Source organism: Macaca mulatta, chromosome 10 (genome assembly GCF_049350105.2).
Source record: "Macaca mulatta isolate MMU2019108-1 chromosome 10, T2T-MMU8v2.0, whole genome shotgun sequence".
Classification (NCBI taxonomy): Eukaryota; Metazoa; Chordata; class Mammalia; order Primates; family Cercopithecidae; genus Macaca; species Macaca mulatta.
In genome coordinates, this window is record NC_133415.1 from 18,244,105 (window position 1) to 18,266,135 (window position 22,031).

The 22,031-nt window shown below is 43.9% G+C and overlaps 1 protein-coding gene and 2 long non-coding RNA genes across 30 annotated transcripts in view; 2 read left to right on the forward strand and 1 right to left on the reverse strand.

The window, feature by feature from the left end:
- LARGE1 (LARGE xylosyl- and glucuronyltransferase 1) overlaps positions 1–3,056 on the forward strand; it is a 634,395-nt gene extending 631,339 nt beyond the window's left edge. For 27 of the 28 annotated variants that reach the window (XM_015150011.3, XM_077948921.1, XM_077948914.1 and 24 more), the window contains one exon: positions 1,515–3,056. In XM_015150011.3, coding sequence (XP_015005497.1) covers positions 1,515–1,712 — 198 coding nt within the window. In that variant the 3' untranslated portion in view covers positions 1,713–3,056. 28 annotated transcript variants of the gene reach the window in all.
- LOC144331777 (uncharacterized) overlaps positions 1–22,031 on the reverse strand; it is a 123,861-nt gene that overhangs the window by 35,291 nt on the left and 66,539 nt on the right. The gene's annotated exons all lie outside the window — the stretch shown is intronic.
- LOC144331772 (uncharacterized) lies at positions 10,139–20,648 on the forward strand. The gene is made up of 4 exons (XR_013399194.1): positions 10,139–11,723; positions 16,589–17,248; positions 19,778–19,904; positions 20,050–20,648. It is a non-coding gene; the product is annotated as an uncharacterized LOC144331772 (long non-coding RNA).

The window sequence follows — 22,031 nt, forward strand, 5'->3', positions numbered from 1 at the left end:
AATTCAGAAAAAGCTAAGGTTGGATACTGAGTGCTGGCCATTCATGAGAATCACCAGGAGAACTTTCCTTCCCATAGTTCCAGTGTTTGAGAGCAGTCCCAGATGATTGAGAAGCACTGGGGTTGAGAACCACTGATGTAGACAGAAGGTTATAGAATCATGTCCATATTTAACAACAGAAAGCAGGGCTGTCAGTATCCATATTTTTGATAATACTTTAAATGAGCAGAGTGCTACTCATGGGCAACAGTGTTCAGTCTGCCTCAGCTTCTGCTTCAAAGGAATGTCATGTTCATGTGTCCAGCAGTGCTGTGAGATGAACTGGTTCAAAGAAAGTTAATATTTCCAGCCATGAGACCTGGACTTTGCTTGTTTTAGATAGTTTTGACAGAATTCTTGAAAATATGTTGCATATTTTCTTTTCTTTGCCAATAGCATGTCCCAAACATACTCTTACCCTTTCCAATACCTTAAGGAAGCAATGAGTGCACACCTGCCAGGTAATAACACGCATACCCATGGAGCTAGCGCGGTTGGTGGGGGATCTTTGTCCCTCCACTAAATGTCCCAGACAGTTCAGCTCTGGGAGATCTTGCATTTTCTTTTGATGGTTTTTCTCACTCATTCCTCACCAGCAACTGTCTTTTCTGGCTGCTGTGGTATTGTTCTACCTAACAGCCACGTTTCCCCATCCCAATTTTCCCCGAGTTTATTCTTATCTGCTCTGGGCTGGGAAACTAGATAACAAAAGCTTATCAGACAATATGTCCAAAATGAGAGTAAATAGATCTGAGTAAAAGTGTGCTGAGTTCTCCTCTAAGCGATATGACCTAAATCTGGGTCACCTGTTTTGGCTCTTCAGTGGCCTTTTATTTTCGGCCTGAGAATTAAGCTGTATTTTGCCAAGTTGAGAATACTGGATGACAGTGTGACCTGCTATGAGGATGTGTCAGGGGGAGGTTTGTTCTCGGTGAGCTTACGTCCAGCGAAACATTTGTTTTTATTTCACCGTGTCACTCATTTTTTTTTTTTGGTACCTTCTTTTGCACTCATCTGTTGAGGCTGTCAGATCGCATTAAGTCCTATGAGGAATCATAAACAGATGTCAGTTAATTGAGCAAGAGAATATCCCATGGCGTGTGTCATCCTAGAGTGTCCATGTGGGTGTAAGCCCACATCTATTAAGAAACCTTTTCTAGGCCATGAGCTCGGCTCAGCACTGTTTATACAGTATTGGCTTCCCCGTCATGGTCATCGTTCAAGGATATTATTACTTTCACCTTATAGATGAGAACATGAAGGCTCAGAGAAGCCAGTTTCCTGGTCCAAGGTCATGGAAACAGCCCTGAACTGCCCCACTCCAAAACTATCATGCTGTCCATGTACCCCGTGCTTGTGGGTGCCATTATCAAGTCATTCATTCACTAACCATTCAGTCATTCGCTTGGGCCTTCATCATGCACGACCCCGGCCAGGCTCTGGCAGGTTCTGACGCTGCTCTTGTCTTCTTCCAGGAGTATGAATTCATTGTGCTGCCTAATGCCTACATGATCCACATGCCCCATGCCCCCAGCTTCGACATTACCAAGTTCCGTTCCAACAAGCAATACCGCATCTGTCTCAAAACCCTCAAGGAAGAGTTTCAGCAGGACATGTCCCGCCGCTATGGCTTTGCTGCCCTGAAATATCTCACAGCCGAGAACAACAGCTAGCACCAAGACGCCCACCACTAGGGGGAGACATGCTGCAGGGGAAGTGCCACTTGCTGTTTGGGGCCCAGCCTTCAAATTCAAAATTGAGCCATGCTTTTTTGGTTTGTTTTTATTTATCTCTTTGGCCCAGTCAAGCTGCCCTCACTACAGAGACCTTGCACAAGGATCCGGCCAGTCCATCTCTGCCCCACAACCCTGCATTCCCAGAGGTTAGATATGCAGCCCACCTAGAAGAGTCTCTTCAAGAATGGGAAATCAAGGGATGAGAGGCAGTAAAAGGGTTTTCATCTAACTGCAAAGCCACAAGATCAAGGCAGGGCTTTAGGATGTTCTGGTTGCTTTTTAATAATTATACTTCGCATCATAACTAGGGAGAAAGGGAAGTCAGGGTGCTAGGGGTTATTCGTCCCAGGAAATAGAAGCGAAATTGTCTTTGTTTAGTGGAAACTTTACCCTTTGCCCTGCAATGTAGCTGGGCATTCAAACGGAGGGGAAACCAATGACCTGAACCAACCACATGGGAAAACCCAATGGGGACATCATAGCCAGGGGATCCTGGAGGTGAGGTCAATGGGTTTCCTTATCCCCAAAGTCACTCCTGTTTTGTTTTTATTTGTTTTTCTTTGGGGATTTTGTTTGTTTATTTTGGGGACTGGCAATCCAAAACAGAAAATCTGATCCTTTGAGGCTCTGCAGGAAAATCAGCTGCCTCTACCAATCACCCTCTATCAGCAGTGGCCCGGGAAGGAGATCAACCATCTTCGGCCAATATTGAAACATGGGCAGCTTCCTTCAGGATGATCACCGAGGCTCCCGTGACTTTGAACTCCCTACTGTCCAGAATCCAGGGGCCACGATGGGGACTGCGGAATTACGAGGGCTGACTGTTTTACACCGGTCACATTTTCTATTGGCAGTGACTGATTCATGGGAAAGGGCTTTGAAGGAACTATTTCAGTGCACACGCAAGGTACGAACCTCTCAGGCCTTTAGAAGAACTTTAATAACTCATGCAAGCCCAGTTCTGAAGATCGACGTATCCATCTAGAGACCTACAGGAAGAACGCGATTGGGTTCCTCTGGTTCTTGCCTGCTTCACTGTGGATGGGAAGAGGTGACAACCTCAGTCTCCCTTTGGGACCTGGCCAAGGGTAGGCAACCACCTTCACCTTCACACAGATTGAGGAGACACTGGACTTTTTACCCATTTTCTTTAATCTTCAATATTAATGTTGTGTTTACATTGATGAGAACGAGAGTTAATGCCCTACCCTCTGCTGGGCTGTTTGTATTGAGTTGCAATGTGACCAGCGAAAGCTGCATTTAATAAATGAAAGTACAGACTGTTTCTTCCCCATTCCCCTCCCACTCTTGCAAGAAGCTACTGAGACACACCTTGACAGAGAGAGGTAAATTTCAATGGATAAAGAGCAACTTCACACTTTTCTGTTCCCCCATTCTATTTTTCTCATCATTTGAACTTTAACCCTTTTTTTCCCCCTTTTGCCTGAGGTTAGATCCCACTCTGTCTCTAACTCAAACCATCTTCAAGTTTTTCCATTCAGCATCCTTCTCAACACTGAAGCCAGATGTTGCCTTCTACCAGATATGGGCTAGGAGGGTAAATCCTGGTCATCAATTGTAAAGGGAACATTCCATCGTTGGGCCTGGTAGTCGTGTGGCACCCTATAGCAATCCGGTTTGTGAGATCACTCAGTATGTTAACACGTTCACGTGGATGTTGCACTGAAATTTATACAAGAATTAGGAAAATTACAATTAGGACTAATTTTTGCATACATATAGCTAGGCTTATGTATATATGTAGAGAGATATATATTATAGACAGAGCATATACATATATAGCATATATATAAGCATTTATAAATAAAATGATATAGATGTATAAAGCAGAACAAAGAAAGTTTTCAGAGTACATGTCAAAAGTCCAGTTTCTTCAGTGGCGTGCCAGGCCAGCTTCTACATGCCCACAAGACCTTTGTGAGCGTATCTCCAGTTTCCATGTTCAGTGATTCCTCCCCGCCCATCCCCAAGAACTGGTTGTTAAATATTTACCAGCAGCACATCATTGACTTGTTCTCTCCCCTTTGTACACACAGACAGATACACAGACACAGAGGCACTCACTAATTTCTCCTCCTTCCCTAGAGAGAATCACTGTTAGGTGAGGTACACGTACCAATACAGTTTTTGAATTAATCATTACCGGTTACTTGAGCCAAGTAAAAACCTGGTGGCAGCACTGGTTCCTCAATGTTAAAAATCAATTTTTCATTCTCTAAAGCCTTTTTATTTTTAAAATTTTGCTTGGCGCCTGACTCCTGCCCAGCCACCTTGCTTTCACTTGCATTTTTATGGGCATAGCTGGTGACCATATAATTTGTCATCTAAACCGGGTCACTTCTGAGAATGAAAGGTGCTAATTATTTTTACACAATAGGCGTAAACTAGAAGACGATGTAGCTTCATGTACAGTGAATTTATTAAGGCCCGAAACTGATACTCACACCAATGGGAGAAAATCCTATTTCCCCAAAGACAGGTGCCTGACACTGTAAGCCAGTCTCACTTAAAGCTGGAACTCAGACATTGGCGGATGCCCAACTTCAACAGAGAGGCTGCCAACTCAATGGAGGCTGAGGTCCGCAGAGCCAACGGCCTGCTTTCCCAGAACGTACATTGGGAGCAGCAGTTCACTGCCAGCCCCGGCTCCGGTGTGGGGAGCTGCAGCCATTTGGGCAGAGGTAATTGCAAAAGATGTTGATTCCTTTGCATCAATTCCCTGGGGGGTAAAACAGGCTTTTAAGTGCATCACACTGATGTTTTCATGTTTAAATAAGCCAATACCATCTTGGCTTTCAGTTGAGAGGAAGGACAAGGTTCCCTCATTTGGCCCCCTTAACAGTCAGTGTGCAGGGGAACTGAGATGTTTTTAGTAATCACTATGTACAGACGCCTTTGGCACGCATGAGTTCACCGAACCCTTGGAGCAAAACTGCAAAGTGGATATTAACATTCCTAGATGGGGAACCTGAGTGCATTCTGTGTAATTAAGTAACTCCCCCCAAATTCAGACCTAGAATTTAAACCAGATCCTACTTCTTTGAATCCAAAGCCACATAACCTGCAATGCTACTTCCTTTCCCAGTAAGAAGGAAACAGACATGAAACAGCGACAGACAAGATAATTTGAGCCTATGTAGGAAGATTGTTGGATTTCTAGTCGTCTTCCTTCAACATCCATCCAATAACACACACAATCCAGACAGTAATGTCTCCTAAAATAACTCAAAATCTTGCTATGCTCACGGACTTCCCGAAAATTCATTTGAAATAGACCTGGGTGATCTCTAATCATATTCAGACAGCTGGCTTCCACTCTAGGGGGTAGTAATTGATTGCTTCTCCTTGGTTGGTTCTTAGATTACATGGCTCAGGTAGAGTCACTGAGTTTGAAGCTCTGCCTTGTACTCTGACTTAGGATGCTGCCTCAGAGTGATCTCTCTGAATGTGTTGAACTGATTCACAGAGCACATATTTGCTGAGTTGACTAATAGCCTCTTTGTGCCCCATCATGAAAGGACAGACCCTACTTTAATTCTGTTCTTTTCAAAGACTCTACTGTCTTTGAGTTAAGGCTTCATCTGTGGTCACCAGGCCTTTAGGGAGCTCTGTGTTAGTGAAAGAAATGTGATTAAAATCCCCTCTCAGACACAGCTCCCGCCACTCTTGGTAGAGATAATAAGAACTACCCTTTATTGAACCAAGACTTCTGTGGTAGTTGGCAATGATGGATCCTCACAGCTATGTTATAAAATAAGGGAGGTATTATTATCCCCATTATTTAGCTAATAAGACCAACTCCCAGAGAAATTATGTGACTTGCCCAAGATCACACAGGCTGCTAACGGAGTGCCAGAATTTGAACCAAAATCTGGCTGGCTTCAAAAACCCCTGTCTTCCCACTAAAATGTGCTACTGCCTTCCCATACAATACTGAAATCAGCTTAGCTGCGAGGCTTATACAGTCGTATCTTCATGTGCTTCATATACTTTGTTTTCCTTATTTTTTTAGCCCTAAGGGTTTATTCTTCAGCTTAGTGCCATTCAAGTTTATGAAATGTCACTTATCTACCATATGCATCCTAAGAGGTTTCAGACCCATAGAATCTAATGTCGGACATACCATGATCTTTGTTTTCATTCATTTAACAAAACTACTTTTAATGAGGGTCCTTTAATTTCAAGGAATAACTGGTGATATCCAAAAGGAGGTAATGGGGGTGCCACAAAAATGTAGGGTTTCTGATTGTGAATATTTAGTGGATTTGGTCATTGGTTTGTTCTAACACATTCATGTAGTCTTAAGAGAATGTCTTCTGGAATGAAAACATGCCAGGCAGTCTGGGAAAGCGTTGCCCAAAGTGTGGTACCAAGGCCATCTGATCAATGAGGCCAGGACAATGTCATGAAATGATTGACAGGGCTCACTGAGAGCAAAGCTTTGACAGATTCCTGGGTAAGTAATGCTGCAGTGGTGCTGAAGAAAGAAAAGAAGGGCTCCAGTGACATCAGTAGTTTCATTGTACTTTTTATCTTTTTTTTCTGAATTCCACAAGTAATTTATTGAGCATCTACTCTGATGGACATGATGAATGCAACAGTGAACCAGGTACAGTCTACTTTGATGTAAGTGCACTTCACTAGACAGCAGAAAAGTAAATAGATAATGCCAAGGCTGGTTTCACCTTACAATTTTCACATAAACAGTTTTAGTTTTGTTTTATTTTCATTTATTTTTGAAGCTGTAAGTTTGAAAACTTACAAGAAAATCGCAAGGATAATATGAAGAACTTTATCCCTTACATTTAGATTAACCATTTGTTAACATTTTGCCACATACTCTTCATAGTTCTTTTCCTCAAACATTTGAAAATGAATTGTAGATACCATGCCCCTTTAAATTTAAATATTTTTTTAAAACATGACATTGTCTTGTATAACCAAAATACAAGGGTTAAATTCAGAAGTTGTTTCGTTAGTTCAGTGTTTTGAATGAAAAATAAGCATGCATACACAAGGCAATGCATATGTCTGTATGCATATGTGATTTTTTGAGTTTATTAATATTATATAGCATATTATGTGACAAAATTTTATGGCCGGTAGTGCTAAAAAGCCAGATTCAGAAGGTTTACCATCATGATGTATACATTTCTGAGATGATTCAATAGGTGGGTCCCTAACGCAATGTGTACTATAGTATGTCACTAACTTAGTCGCCTTATTACCAGACAATGAAAGTGATTATTTTCTACCTGCTTAAAAGTTTTATAACAACTAGGCCGGGCGCAGTGGCTCATGCCTGTAATCCCAGCACTTTGGGAGGCCGAGGTGGGCAGATCACAAGGTCAGGAGATCAAGACCATCCTGGCTAACACAGTGAAACCCTGTCTCTACAAAAATATAAAAAATTAGCCAGACGTGGTGGTGGGCGCCTGTAGTCCCAGCTACTTGGGAGGCTGAGGCAAGAGAATGGTGTGAACCCGGGGGACGGAGCTTGCAGTGAGCCCAGATTGCACCACCACACTCCAGCCTGGGCAACAGAGCGAGACTCCGTCTCAAAAGAAAAAGTTTTATAACAGCTATTAAGATATATTTATCAGTTGAAATGCTTTTTGTGTGAGAATGCATGTCTATTATGTGTGGATATAAATGTGAACCTTCTTAGTTTTTTCAGTTTCTCAGATATACAAGGAGAAAGATACATCAAAACGGCTATGTAAGAATTTTTTACTTTTGGGGGCCAGGCATGGTGGCTCACGCCTATAATCCCAGCACTTTGGGAGGCTAAGGCAGATGAATCACTTGAGGCCAGGTGTTCCAGACCAGCCTGGCCAACATGGTGAAACCCCATCTCTACTAAAAATACAAAAATTAGCCGGGTATAGTGGCAGGTGCCTATAATCCCAGCTACTCAGGAGGCTGAGAGGACAATCGTCTGAGCCCAGAAGGCAGAGGTTGCAGTGAGCCAAGATTGCGCCACTGAACTCCAACCTGGGCAACAGAGGAAGACCCCGTCTCAAAGAAAAAAAAAATTATTGACTTTTTCCCATTATGCATGGGTCCACATAATCTAGCTCTTTAATATTCCAGTTTTGAATCTTCACCCTCCCCAAAGATTATGTAATACTTAGATAAAACTGAGTGACTTGGTTTCCTTCCCCATGAATGTTAAGATAAACATTTAATATTGAGAAGAGCAGAAACATCTTTTACGGAAGTGATAGAAAACTGCCTCACCCTACTGATTCCAATACCAATGCAATGGGAGAGCACAGAAGCCTCTCTATGTGCAGTGGCCTGGCAATCCGGCCTCAAAGCAAAAAGCCCCACTCAGAAGTCTCTAAGAAATGCCTCTGTTTTCTTGGTGGTCCGTGGGTGCTGGGTCACAATCAGCTGATCACTCTCAGACCGACCCCCGAATCCCAGGAAAACCTCGTAAGTGATGTGTTCTGCAGTCTAGTGCATCTTGTAGTAAACAAAAGGCAATTCTGAGCTTCACAATTTCATTAACTCTGAGCTGTTTGAACATAACCCATGTCTAATTCAGCAGAAAGAAACTGATGGAAGACTTTGATGTAATCCTGTCCTTTGACAACAGATCTGCCTTCAACGTTCTAATATTGTTCAGAGCTGTCGTTAAGCAATTGCAGCTACCATCGATGGAGCACTTGGGTGCTGGCGTGCTAAATTTGTTGCTTCTGTAGCTTACAGGACTCCCATGAGAGAAGGGGTTTTTTTAATTTTTTGTTTGTTTTCTTTTGAGACAGGGTTTCCCTCTGTTGCCCAGACTGGAGTGCAATGGCACAATCTCAGCTCACTGCAACTTCTGCCTCCCTGGATTCAAGCAATTCTTGTGCCTCAGCCTCCCGAGTAGCTGGGATTACAGGCGCACGCCACCACACCCGGCTAATTTTTGTATTTTTACTAGATACAGGGTTTTGTCACATTGACCAGGCTGGTCTCAAACTCCTGGCCTCAAGTGATCCACCTGCTTCGGACTCCCAAAGTGCTGGGATTACAGGCGTGAATCACTGTGACTGGCCATGAGAAGGTATTATTATTTTATTAGACAAGGAAACTGAGGCTTGGTGAGGTTGAGTAATTGGTGGAGTCATAAATCAAACTCTTTTTTTTTTTCCTCTGACTCCAAGACTGTTCTCTACAGCTTCCTGAATGGGAGTGAAATGAGTGTGAGGTATAAGGACAGGGAGCATGGAGTAAATCAGCAGACAGGAGTCTGTTGGCTGGCCTCATATGATGTTCCCAAACCCATCATATGTAGGCTCAGCCAGACCCGCTGTTCTCCCCCGCCCCCCCTTAGCGTCTTAGCCTTTTCATATTTTTGCTGGAGAGTCATGGAGAACAAACGTATGCTGGACAATATACGTTTCCTTATTTAATCAGCAATGGGAAGCATGATGTAGTATTCTCTATATTTTAAAGATAAGGAAACAGAAGCTCAGAGAGGTTTTAAATAAGAGCCCTGACTGGGCACCATGGCTCATGCCTGTTATCCTGGCACTTTGGGAGGCTGAGGCAGGTGGACCACCTGAGGTCAGGAAAGAAGAAAAAGAAAGAGAGAGAGAGAGGGAGGGAGGGAGGGAGAGAGAGAGAGAGAGAGAAAGGAAAGAAAGAAAAGAAAAGAGAAAGAAGGAAGAAAGGAAGGAAGGTTTGATTTTCAGGGCTTTTTTTTTTTTTTTTTTTTTTTGAGATGGCCCCAGTGCTCATGTTTTTCTTTCTTTCTTTCTTTCTTTCTTTCTTTCTTTCTTTCTTTCTTTCTTTTCTTTCTTCCTTCTTTCTTTCTTTTTCTTTCTTTTTTTTCTCTTTCTTTCTTTTTCCTTATTGAGTTCTTGCTTACTGATTTTTATCCCATCTTATATTTTCATGTCTTCATTTGTCTTGGTAGTTTACCAGGGATTCAGATGAACACAAGATTAAGGAATCTTTGCTTTAGAAAGGACTTTAGTCATTAAAATATGCCTAGTTCTTGGGGAATGTGCCTTTTCTTGGCCTATGCCAGTGCTTCTCGAACTTGAATGTGTATGAATCGTTCGTGAGGGTCTCAGGAAAGTCCGACTTTGTTGGTGCTGCCAGCGATGCTGCATTTTCTAACAAACCCCCTTGTGATGCAGAGGACCACACATAACCCTGTCTCCTTACACCTTTAAGAATCCCCTTATTTTGCAGATATTGTGGAGCCTTAACAGCGTGTGTGGCATTCACTGGTTGTTGGAAGAATTCAGCTCCTGGTGGTTACAGGACTGAGAGCTCTGCTCTCTCGATGGCTGTTGACCCAGGGCTTTTCTCAGCTCCTAGAGAGCACACACCACTCCCTGCAAAGGAGTCCTCTCTGCCACGTAGCAGCTCACCTCTTCCAAGCCAGCAAGAGCACCTCTCCCTTCATCCTGCCGAGCCTGAGTCTTCTATAACACAGCATAATCACAGGCGTGATATCCCATCACATTCCCAGGTCCTGTTCATCTTCAAGGAGAGGAAATTATGCTGGGGGATACACCAGGGGTTGGGAATCTTGGAGGGCCTCTTAGAAGCCTGTCTGCCACAGAGGGGAATTCCGATAGGAATTTGTGATCAAAGAAAGGATGTCTGCAAGGGGAGCCCACTGCCTCTGACAGAGAATGAGATCATTGGTTATCATCCTGACCGGCAGGCGTAAGAGAGTGCTGCAGGGGTGTGGAGGGGCTGCCTGACCCAGGCTGGGCATCAGTGAAGGGTTCCTAAGGAGATGACTCTGAGTCCAACATTGACAGGTGGGGCGCTGAAGGTCTTCCAGCGGAGGAAACAGTTCATGGGGAAGCAAGATGGCAGGAGTGTCAGGTGTGCTCAGAAGGAGCAATGGTCTGGGGCCACTGACGGGCACCCGGGGCCCTCTCTAGCCTGCGTCCCCTGGCTGCAGGAGGCCCAGTCGTAGACCAGCAACCACAGTGATGACTGACTATGGGGCTTTCAACAGAAAGGAATGGGACTTTCCTAACTGTTCCATGTACTCCCAGAAAGGGTTTGACTGAAATCAAAGGAAAAGGGAGAATTTCCAGGAGTTCTTTTAGGAAGCGGTGGGCCTGGTCATGAGAGCTCCATTCTTGAAGTCGGACGTGCCAGGGCCGCTGTCTCTACTCACCGCTAGACAGCCGGGTGATGGTGAAGCCGATTTACATCTCTGCCCTTGGTTTGCTCAACTATAAAAAAGGAGGAAATCCTGCCCGTCTGTTAAGGCTTTCGTGGAGATGAAAGGCGCTAACACGAGTGTTTATGATGCTTTGTCAACTCCAAACATCCCATCAGTACATGGCGTCGTTTGCTAGAGAACTCTTTATCCGTTATTTTTTTTCTCTTGTTCAGACGTAGTGCTTCATTAAGTGGGAAAAGCGAGCCAAGAGTTTGGTTCTTAAGAACATTCCTGCAACAGAGATTCCTCTGAGGCATTGATCTTAAGAGCTGAGAGCAAACATCACAGGCAGCACTGCAACTGGTTGCTGTACAGTTTGATTACTACAGAGAGAATCAATCATTTCAGAGATGAGAAAACAGGCAAAAAGAGCATTATTTTCTAAACTCATTAGCAGAGTAGTCATTGTCTTCTGATTCTGAGTCTCATTTTCTTCACACCTCCCCACACTGACAGAAAGTCAGTATAATTCACTCTCCTCAACTTCTGGAATCAAATACAAATCAAATGCTGGTTATGGTTTGTTTTTTTTTTTCTTTTTTGATTTTTGTTTTGTATTATGTCTTGGTTTTTGTTCATTTATTTTTCTTTTTCATACCTTTTATAAAAGAAACAAGATTTTCACACATGCTCTCCTTCTGAGAGCCACGTTTGAATTACAATTTGAATTTGGGACACAGAAAAATGGCCCAAGTGCCTTTGGCAGAGGCAGCGTAAGATCGTCTAAGGAGTGAGCATAGGTAAAGAAGAGAAGGGAGCCTGATATAGGGCCCCAGAATACTTCCAGAAGCCTCCATTTCATTGTTCTCTGGAAGTTTAAACATGGCAAAACTTCCATCAAGATAGAATAGATAAATGAAGGGAAACCACGAGAATATCAGCTACAGTACTGTGTGGAGAAGCCTCTAGCCGTCACAGTAAGTAACCACCTCCACCCTCCTGTCTTCAGGCTTACCTGGGCACTGCTTGAGAGAAAGGACCGTGTCTTATTCACCACTGTGTCCCCACCTCCGGCACACAGGCGAGCACCAAGGGGTGCTGGTACACGCATGCTGAATGAGTGTTGACTGAAATTCCATAATGTTCCGGAGACTGAACTGCTCTTACTTTGGGTCATGCCAGGCATGGTTCTTCCTTTGGGCAATGCATTGGCATTCCATTTTGAAAACCCTGACATTTCTAGGGTGGGGATGTGCCTTTTTCAAGTTCCACGCTCTTTGGAGCACTCTTCAATGAGCCATCAGCAAGACAGAGCAGCCAGGGTGAGCGTTGGGTCCAAGCAGTTCATCAAAAGTACTCTTTCAGAGCCTGCCAGAGCCTGCAAGGGGCTTATGAAGGGGAAAATAAAAGACTCTGGTTGGATGGAGGTTAACAAATAAAGGAAGCAAAGGTTGGAAAGCTTGCAATAAATCTTCCACGGTTTTTCTCAAGATTCCTGCGTGACTGAACAATAAAACTGGCAGGCAGAGGCAGACAGCAAAGGAGGCTCTCGGTTCACTGAAGGTAACTAATGTGGGTTAAGCAAACCCCTGTCCCGGGTCCTCTGCTGGATGCATGGCCGGCATTATCTTATTTAATCCCCAGCCAACCCTATGAAACAGATGCCGTGATCCTCATTTCTCCAGATGGGTCGAGAAGGTGGCATAAGACACTCACAGTCCAGCGGCTGGAAAGGGGCATAGTGGGGCTATCAGCTCAGGCCAGCCGGACCCCAAAACCCAAGCCTTCCAGCTAGCACATGCCAAGGAGGCCAGAGAGATTTCAAGTGGGGATTCTTAGAAGCAAATGAAAGATGAGTCTGAGGAAGGTGCTTTGAAATGTTGGTTTTACTATTCAGGGATGCCGTTGAAAAGGTTGTTTGTTACGCACCGTTCCAGAGGAGAGGAGGGGGCATGCCACACCTTACAGGGCCACAGGGGAAGCACCAGGGTGGGTCAGGAGGCAGGGGAGTGGGAAGAAAATGTGGGCAATAGCCTTTGGAGGGTTTCAGTGGGGAGGAGCAGGTGAGGTAGGATAAACAGGCTTAGGATTGGCTAGTGGGAATAATTTCAGTGAGCTCTGCGGTGTAAGGGTGATCTCTAGTTGCTCGGTACTTGGCCCTGGTATGTTTACAGCAAGGGAATAATGGCCCAAAGTGAAACTGCTTGATTAAGGGAGTTGAGGGTGATTATAAGCATGGGTTGGGTTAATTTGCATATGGAAGGCAAACTGGCCAGCCCTGGGAGGGCCAGTCTCTCCAGGGTCAGCAAGGCCCCAGATGTCAAAATACCAGATACAGAAGAGCAACACTCAACAAGGCAGGCAGGTTGCCGCACAGACCTTCCAAAGTGGCTTAAGAATGGCACTCCTGGGTCTTCTCTAACTTCTGCAAGCAGAGAGTAGAACTTCATCACACCAGGAGAGACCTCACCATTGAATTTTCATCATTTGGAGAAGCCAGGATGGGCATTCTTTTCAGCATCATGACAGCAAGTAATTGTGGATTCAATGACCCAAGTGGGTAAACTAATTGGAATTTAATGAGATCAATCAGAATAAGCTCTGTAGTTCCTGTATCAGAAATGTCAAGACATTGTTTGCTAAGATGAAGATGTACATGTAAAGTGTGTGCCTGTCCATGCACACACACACGTACTGTGCACACACAAATCAGGCTTGCAGACAGACGGAAGGCAGTTGACCAGCCTGGTTGCTAGAAAACTATGATGTGGCAAGAAACTGAAGGAATTTTTTCCTCTGTGTGTGTGTGTGTGTGTGTGTGTGTGTACTGCTGTTTGGATTTCTGATGGATAGTAGCTGAATCTGCCTTCTCTCTCACTTGTCCTTAACATTATTTGTCAGTGTGGTTAAAGGTAAGGAATGAGAACAAGAATCAGATAAACCCTTCAGCATTTCTTAGAATAAAGATAAAGTCAGCCGGGCGCAGTGGCTTACGCCTGTAATCCCAGTATTTTGGGAAGCCAAGGCAGGAAGATCACGAGGTCAGGAGTTCAAGACCATCCTGGCCAACATGGTGAAACCTCGTCTCTACTAAAAATACAAAAATATTAGCCAGGTGTGGTGGCGGGCGCCTGTAATCCCAGCTACTCAGGAGGCTGAGGCAAGAGAATGGCTTGAACCTGGGAGGCGGACGTTGCAGTGAGCCAAGATCGCGCCACTGTACTCCAGCCCGGGTGACAGATCAAGACTGCGTCTTGGGGAAAAAAAAAAAGAATAAAGATAAAGTTTATATCAAGGCCTACATGGTGCTACAGGTTCTGTTCTCTTTTTCTGTTATAGGAAAGGGGTCCCAATCCAGACCTTGAGAGAGGTAAAGGAAACAGGGCGAGTCCACGGAACAAAGCTAAAGCTAGTTTATGAAGAAAGTTAACTGGTAAAAGTAAAGCTACTCTGTAAGCAGAGTAAAATGTTCCCAAAGTAAGAGGAGGAACGCGTCCACCCTAGGTACAATACTTGTTTATATATAGGATAAAAAAAGATCATGGGGAGATGTACCCTGCTACAAGGGTTTGTAATAAAGAATTAGTTTTCTTAATTACTACATTAATTACTATATTTTGCAAGAATTGATATTATTATCTTTAAAACAAAATTAGGGATGCTTCTGTTCTCAAGATATCAGGATATCAGGACACTCCCAATCTGGGTTTGTTTAGCAAATGTATTAATTTGTTCCTTTAACCGTAAACATCTACAGGCTAGAAATACCGAACTTTCTGGAAATGCAGCCCAGAAAGTCCCAGCCTCATGTTCCTAGTCCTCACTCAAGATGGAGTTGCTCTGATTCAAACGCCTCTGACACTTCCATTTCTCCACATCTAACGCCACACTCTATCTAGTTGCCTAAAATGGCCTTTGCTCCTTTACCCAGCAACCTCTCAGGCATTCTTCAGCGCTCAGTTCTAGCATCTTTCCCTCAAGAATGCATTGCTTGGCTGGGCATGGTGGCTAACACCTGTAATCCCAGCACTTTGGGAGGCCGAGGCAGGTGGATCACCTGAGGTCAGGAGTTCAAGACTAGACTGGCCAACATGGCGAAACCCCATCTCTACTAAAAAAATACAAAAATTAGCCAGGCACGGTGGCAGGTGCCTGTAATCCCAGCTACTTGGGAGGCTGAGGCAGGGAGAATCACTTGAACCCGGGAGGCAGAGGTTGCAGTGAGCCAAGATCGTACCACTGCACTCCAGCCTGGGTGACAGAGCAAGACTCCGTAGTCTCAAAAAAAAAAAAAATACATTTCTTGATCCCCCCGATCCAGTTCAATCCCCCCAACCTATGCTCTCACAACACGAAGTACTTCTCCTTCCTAACACCGGTCACTGCTGAATTTCACATTTCTTTGTGCAACAATTTGTTTGATGACTACCTCTCTCTCAAGGCTGTGACTTCTACATATGGGTAAGAACTGGAACTGTTTTTATTCACCAGAGCAGCTCCAGTTCCTAACATGTAGTAGTAGGTCCTAAATAGATATTTGTTTTGTTTTTGAGACGGAGTCTCGCTCTGTCGCCCAGGCTGGAGCGCAGTGGTGCAATCTCGGCTCACTGCAAGCTCCGCCTCCCAGGTTCATGCCATTCTCCTGCCTCAGCGTCCCGAGTAGCTAGGGCTACAGGCGCCCGCCACCACGCCCGGCTAATTTTGTGTATTTTTAGTAGAGACGGGTTTTCACCATGTTAGCCAGGATGGTCTTGATCTCCTGACCTCATGATCCGCCCACCTCGGCCTCCCAAAGTGCTGGGATTACAGGCGTGAGCCACCGCGCCTGGCCACAGATATTTGTTAAATGAATGGGTGGACGAGTGAATGTAGATTCTCTTCCTAAACCCACCTCTCCACAGCTGCTCATTCTTGAGCAAATTATTACCCTCTCTGAGCTTGCTCGTCCTCGTCTCTAGCATGGGAGGGTTGGTTGAGATGATTTCTAAAGCCCTTCCTGCTCCCATCCTGTTCACGGCTGTTTAAAGGCTTTCGGTGTCCTGTGGGGAGACATGTTATCTCCGAGGGAGGTCTACATCCTCCTCACAGTCAGGAGAAAGTGGCTTCTTTAAGATTAACTTGGAATTGCAGCTACTCATTCCCTCCCTCCCACCTCTGCCTTTTTTTTTTTTTTTTTTTTTTTTACACCTTCCAAGTAGCTGGGACTACAGGTGTGTGCCATCTAATTTTTGTATTTTTTGTAGTGATAGGATTTCAGCATGCTGCCTAGTCTGGTCTCAAACTCCTGGGCTCAAGTGATCCCCCCACCTCCACCTCCCAAAGTGCTGGGATTACAAGCACGAGCCACTATGCCCAGCCTTCGCCTTCATTTTTTATTGTGGTTGTTATTGTTGTTTGTTTGTTTCTGAGATGGAGTTTTGTTCTTGACGCCCAGGCTGGAGTGAAATGGTGCAATCTCGGCTCACCACAACCTCCGCCTCCTGGGTTCAATCGATTCTCCTGCCTCAGCATCCTGAGTAGCTGGGATTACAGGAATGCGCCACCACACCCGGATAATTTTGTATTTTTAGTAAAGAAACGTTTTCTCCGTATTGGTCAGGCTGATCTCGAACTCTCGACCTAGGTGATCCACCTGCCTCGGCCTCCCAAAGTGCTGGGATTATAGGTGTGAGCCACCACACCCGGCCTCACCTGTGTGTCATCACCAGCTTTGGAGAAATTTGGATTTTGTCTCTGAAATTTACCAGCTCTGAGACTGTGGTTAACTAATCATGTAAACTCTTTGAGTCTTGTCTGCAAAATGAATATACGAACAAAATGAATATACAAACAAAATGAACAGAAATATATGAGTTGATACAGACCGCATGATGCTAGGGTGAAGGTGAAATGAAAACGCATGTGTAACATCCTTAGCGTAGTGCCTGGTACCTACTTGGTGCTGAATCGATGCTACTTTTCTTTCTTCTCCTTCCACATGCATGATGGAACAATAATTAATATGGGAATGGAAGGCTGGGATTGTTGGCATATTCAGGTCATGGCAATATTATACATTGTTATGTTCCCTAACACTTTACCAGACAATGTTGTGAGCTATCCAGAAAAGAGATTAATTATCCCCATTTCATAGATGAGAAAAGTAAAACCTAGAAGGTGAAAATGGCTTGCCCAGGATCACAGTGAATTAGTGGCAGAGCAGGAGGTTTAAGTCTCACACTCCTGGTGCCCATTTCTTTCTGTGTTCTTTTCAACGTCTCTCCCACTTTCGGCTTCAGTTTATTTAACAGTCAACCCACTTCAAAGAACGTTGGCTCTGTGAATGGTTTAAATAACACAGACATTCCTCACAGATATTACTCATACCATGCCTGAGAATCTCTTCTATTGTCCTCCAGATGTGCAAAACCACATTTGGAAGACTAAAGAAGCTGTACCTCTCTAGGTAGACTAATTCTGCAGGAAGAATTACAGCTGATAAATTCTTGGCTTGTCTTGCTGACAGTTCCCTGCTTCGCTGGCAGAGGAAGCGGCAAGAACTGCCATTCTGGACTCGATTTAGAACATTCAGGGACAACTGACTGGTTGTCTGGAGATGACGAGGAAATGAAAGAAACAGGTCAGCGTGGAATCTGCAGGGGGTGAAGGCAGGAAGCCCCGGGCACTAAACTTTGATAATGCGGCTGTCAAATGGGAAGTGAGATATGGACTTGATCCTGGGAACTGACTTTTCAACAGCAAAACACCTCAAGTTGGATAACAGGACCCTCAAAATGAGTCTGACAATATGATTCAAAATATTCTTAGCCAGAGATAAAAGAAGATAGTTTAAGCAACGAATGTGGGCTGCACAGATACAACCTATGTTTTAGGTAGGGTCCTTTTGAATGCAAGTAACACATTCACTTTGAGTTAACTGAAAAAATCAAATAAAGGGGAATGCATTTAAAGGATTCTGGGATAAATTAAAAAACCCAAGGGCAGCTACACCTGTGTAGCTTGCTGTTAATCTCAAGCAACAAACTCAGATATACAAGAATATTGCATGACTTCCTTTGATTAAAATCAACTTACATCTGGGTTTGATTTTCTCATTTTGCCAGGCTGGAGGGACACAAAATTTTGATTGTTTTGGTGACATCCTCACCCAACTTCATCCAAGGGGCTACCAGAGAGCAGAGGCAGCCTCTCCAGCATGTGGTCAGCAGTCCAGAGTGCCCATGCATTGTTCCGTTTTTCCTGCTGTTTTAGTCTGCATTTCAGATCTAGCAGCTCGACTACTTTCCTGCTATATGAGAAAGGATTCTATATTACCAAATGTGAAAGTTAAAAACAAAATAGCAGTGACTCAACTAAGATAGAAGTTTACTTCCCGGGCCAGGCACAGTGGCTCACGCCTGTAATCCCAGCGCTTTGGGAGGCTGAGGCGGGCAGATCACTTGAGGTCAGGAGTTCAAGACCAGCCTGACCAACATGGTGAAACCCCGTTTCTACTAAAAATACAAAAATTAGACGGGCGTGGTGGCGGGTGCCTGTAATCCCAGCTACTCGGGAGACTGAGGCAGAATTGCTTGAACCCAGGAGGCGGAGGTTGCAGTGAGCTGAGATCTTGTCGCTGTACTCTAGCCTGGGTGACAGAGTGAGACTCCATTTCAAAAAAAAAAATCTAGAGGTAGACCATACAGGACTGGGACAGTGACTACGAGATTATTAGAAATGAGCTCCTTTTATGTCACCACCTCCAGCCTCAGAATTCTGCTTCAAGATCCAAGATAGTTTAAAGACCTTGAACTATAGACCAAATAGAAAAAGAAAAGAAGAATGACACTATCAATAAACCTAGTAAGTACTGTGGACCAGAGACTGTCCTAAGTGTTTTACATATTATTTCATTACTTCTAGCAACCCAGTGAGGCAGGTTCTATTATTATCCCATTTAAGAATTGGAAATTGAACCACAGAGAGGTTGGGTGACTTGCTCAAGGTCACACAGCTTCTAAGTGGCAGACCTGGAATTTAAACCGAGCCATTCTGGCTCTGGAGTCTATAGCCTTAGCCATCCCTCCTTTGAAAGGAGATGTCCCCAGAGTGATATGTAGCACATTTGCTTAGCTCGGAGAAACTGTATATAAAATGGACAATGGCCAGACCATATCTGACATAGGAACTCTAACCCACAACCTCTGTAGCAACCAACCAAACCACAACCTCTTCAACAATGGGCCTAGTATTGTCAGAGCTTGGTCAAAGACTGTCAACTGTCCTAGTTTTTGTCTGCTGCTTCCAACACAGGCCCAACCAGAGAAATCCAAACATCCTCCCCAAACCAGTCACGCACGATGTCCCATTTCTAGTTAGCCCACCTCCAGCTTCCCCAGGCCAAAAACCTCCAATCAGAGCACTCCTGAAGCCTTCCCCCTTTTTTCATGAAAAGCTTTCCCACTCTTCAGCCTGCCTTTAAGTCCCTGCCAAATGCACGTGGTGATGGCTGCTTTCATTGCTGTAGCAAGCTCTGAAGAAACAGCCAGTTTGCTCCCACTTTGGGTAGCTTTCACTTATTCCCACACATCTCATTGGCTCGAACTTGGTCACATAACCAAACCTTGCTAAAAGGAGGCTGGGAAATGTAGTCTTTTCCAGAGGTGGCCAGCTAAAGATTTGGCATTCTTTTACTAAAAAACAAAAGAAGAAGGAAAGAATGAAAATTGGGAAGGAGCTAGCAGTGTTGGTCATACCCACCATCCCCTGGGCATAGGGACCTTTGGCAAAGCATGCCAGTCAGGCCCTGCTTTCTCAGACTCAGGAGGCAGCCTTCCCCTCCCAGGTGCAGCCCCGTCCTCAGACACTACTCTAGGGTGTTGCACGAGGTGCTGCTCTTCCTGCAAAGGAGTCTGGCTCTGTCGCCCGGGCTGGAGTGCAGTGGTGCTATCTTGGCTCACTGCAAACTCCGCCTTACGGGTTCAAGCGATTCTCCTGCCTCAGCCTCCCGAGTAGCTGAGATTACAGGCGCCCACCACTGCGCACAGCTAATTTTTGTTCTTTTAGTAAACACAGGGTTTCACCGTGTTGGCCAGGCTGGTCTCAAACTCTTGACCTTAAGTGATCCGCCACTTAAGGCCCACCTAGGCCTCCCAAAGTGCTGGGATTACAGGCATGAGCCATGAAATCTCTGTTCTTTACCTAATCTGTTTCCTCCCAACACACTCACGGTCTCAGAGGCATTCCTCCATCTTCTTTCACCCTCTGAGACATGTAGTACTACTCTTTAATTAGTTTAAGGCTTGGGGGCAAAACAAGGGTAATAAAAATGACTTGCACTTACTAGTTCCCTTATGATATGATTATAATGGTTCTAAGAACTTTATGTTTTTAATCAATTTAATGGTCACAACAACTCTATAAGATAGGCAGCATCATCCCTGTTATATCTGTGAGCAAACAGAGTGGCTAAGTAGCTTTCCCAGGGTCTCATAGCCTGGTTCGCTGTCTCCACTTCACTTGACACGTCCGTTCATTCTCCTTTCAACAATTCATTTTGTACAATCCAGTCACATTCCACTTCACACCTTCTGAGCTCATACTCTCCCCATTCTGATGACCAGCCCAGACCAAATATGCCAATTCAGTCTCAGCTCCAAATTGCTGGGAGAAAAAGTCTGATTCCTCATGTATCCATCCCTTGTCTACCAAACTTTGGTCAAAGAGCATGAGGACGTTACACAAATTCTAAATCTAGCAGTGGGCTCTCAGAAAAAAGGGAGTGACCTCAAAGAGTGTCTCCTAAACTCTGTTCTTTAAGCATTTGTAAAGAATACGATGGGACTCATAACCAAAAAGAAAAACCAACAAAGAATTATATGAACCCAAAAGAATGTGGCTTGGAAGAGCAGAGGCTGACAAAGTTGTAAATAACAGCACCAACAAAGGAAGGTACACATCTTTGGGCAAATGTTAGAATGTTAAAACTTAAAAGGCAGAAAAATAAATGACTCAATTCCTACTTTGCTTCATTGCCAAAGGGAACAATTCCTAACTATAAATGGTAGAAAAGTTATCTTTAAGAGGACACTTCTCTAAAGATAGAAGATAATAATAAGAGAATGTTTAATATGCTTTAAATGAATTCAAATTCCCAGAACCAGAATAATTACATCTCAGGGCACAGAATGTATTAATAAAATGCATGCATGTTGATGAAGTCATCATTACTACTCATTAAGAAATGATGGAGAAGGAGACTTAGGCTGGAAGACTAGAGTAAGGTAAATATTGATTTGTTTACCAACAAGGAAAAAAGGAGGGATTCTAGATATGTATTAATAAGTTTGAAATGAGGGGGGAAAAAACTGAAGGAATTATCATTAAAAAGATGGCTTATAAATATTTATAACTTAAAAAGATAATTATGAGGAGTTAGCAAAAGTTTATTTGAGTAATTAACTCATTCATGAAACATTTGTTGAGTGTGAAGTATATCCCAGATATAGAGGTAATAAAAAATTTATAAGATTTAGCTTTGCCATCCATCTAGTATAGCCTGTACTAACAAAAGGTCAGGACAAACTTAGTGTCACTTTCTTTTCTGTTGCTTTTGCCGACTGAATAGAACATTGGGATGCATTTAGACTTCAGCAAGCTCTGTGAGATAGACTCTAATAGCTTATGGACCAGATGGAGATATATGGACTGGCTGGTAGTTGTTAAATTTTGACTCAGCTGGATAGATCACCATAGACAGAGGTTATTGTCTAATTGTCAGCCTTACCATAGTTTGCACTTCTTTATGAGCCAGGCATATTGTTCCCCAAACAGTGAGAAAGATTGAGCTGAAAGACTGTGCAAATTCCCATCACCAAAGTTGGACAGCTATGGCAGAAACTGATCTGGCAATAGAGGCTTGCAATGGGGTTTGAAAGAAGCTAAATAATAGCACCTCTTTTTCCAACTTAATTTACCAAAGGGTGAGAGATATAAAAATAACAAGGAAAGGGAAAACCAAAATTCTGCCTTTATTACCAAGAGTTACTATTGATAAGTGTAACACATCTTCAGGCCAGGAGAATCTTTAGTACTAGAATTAAGCATATATATCCACCATGTCACAGGAA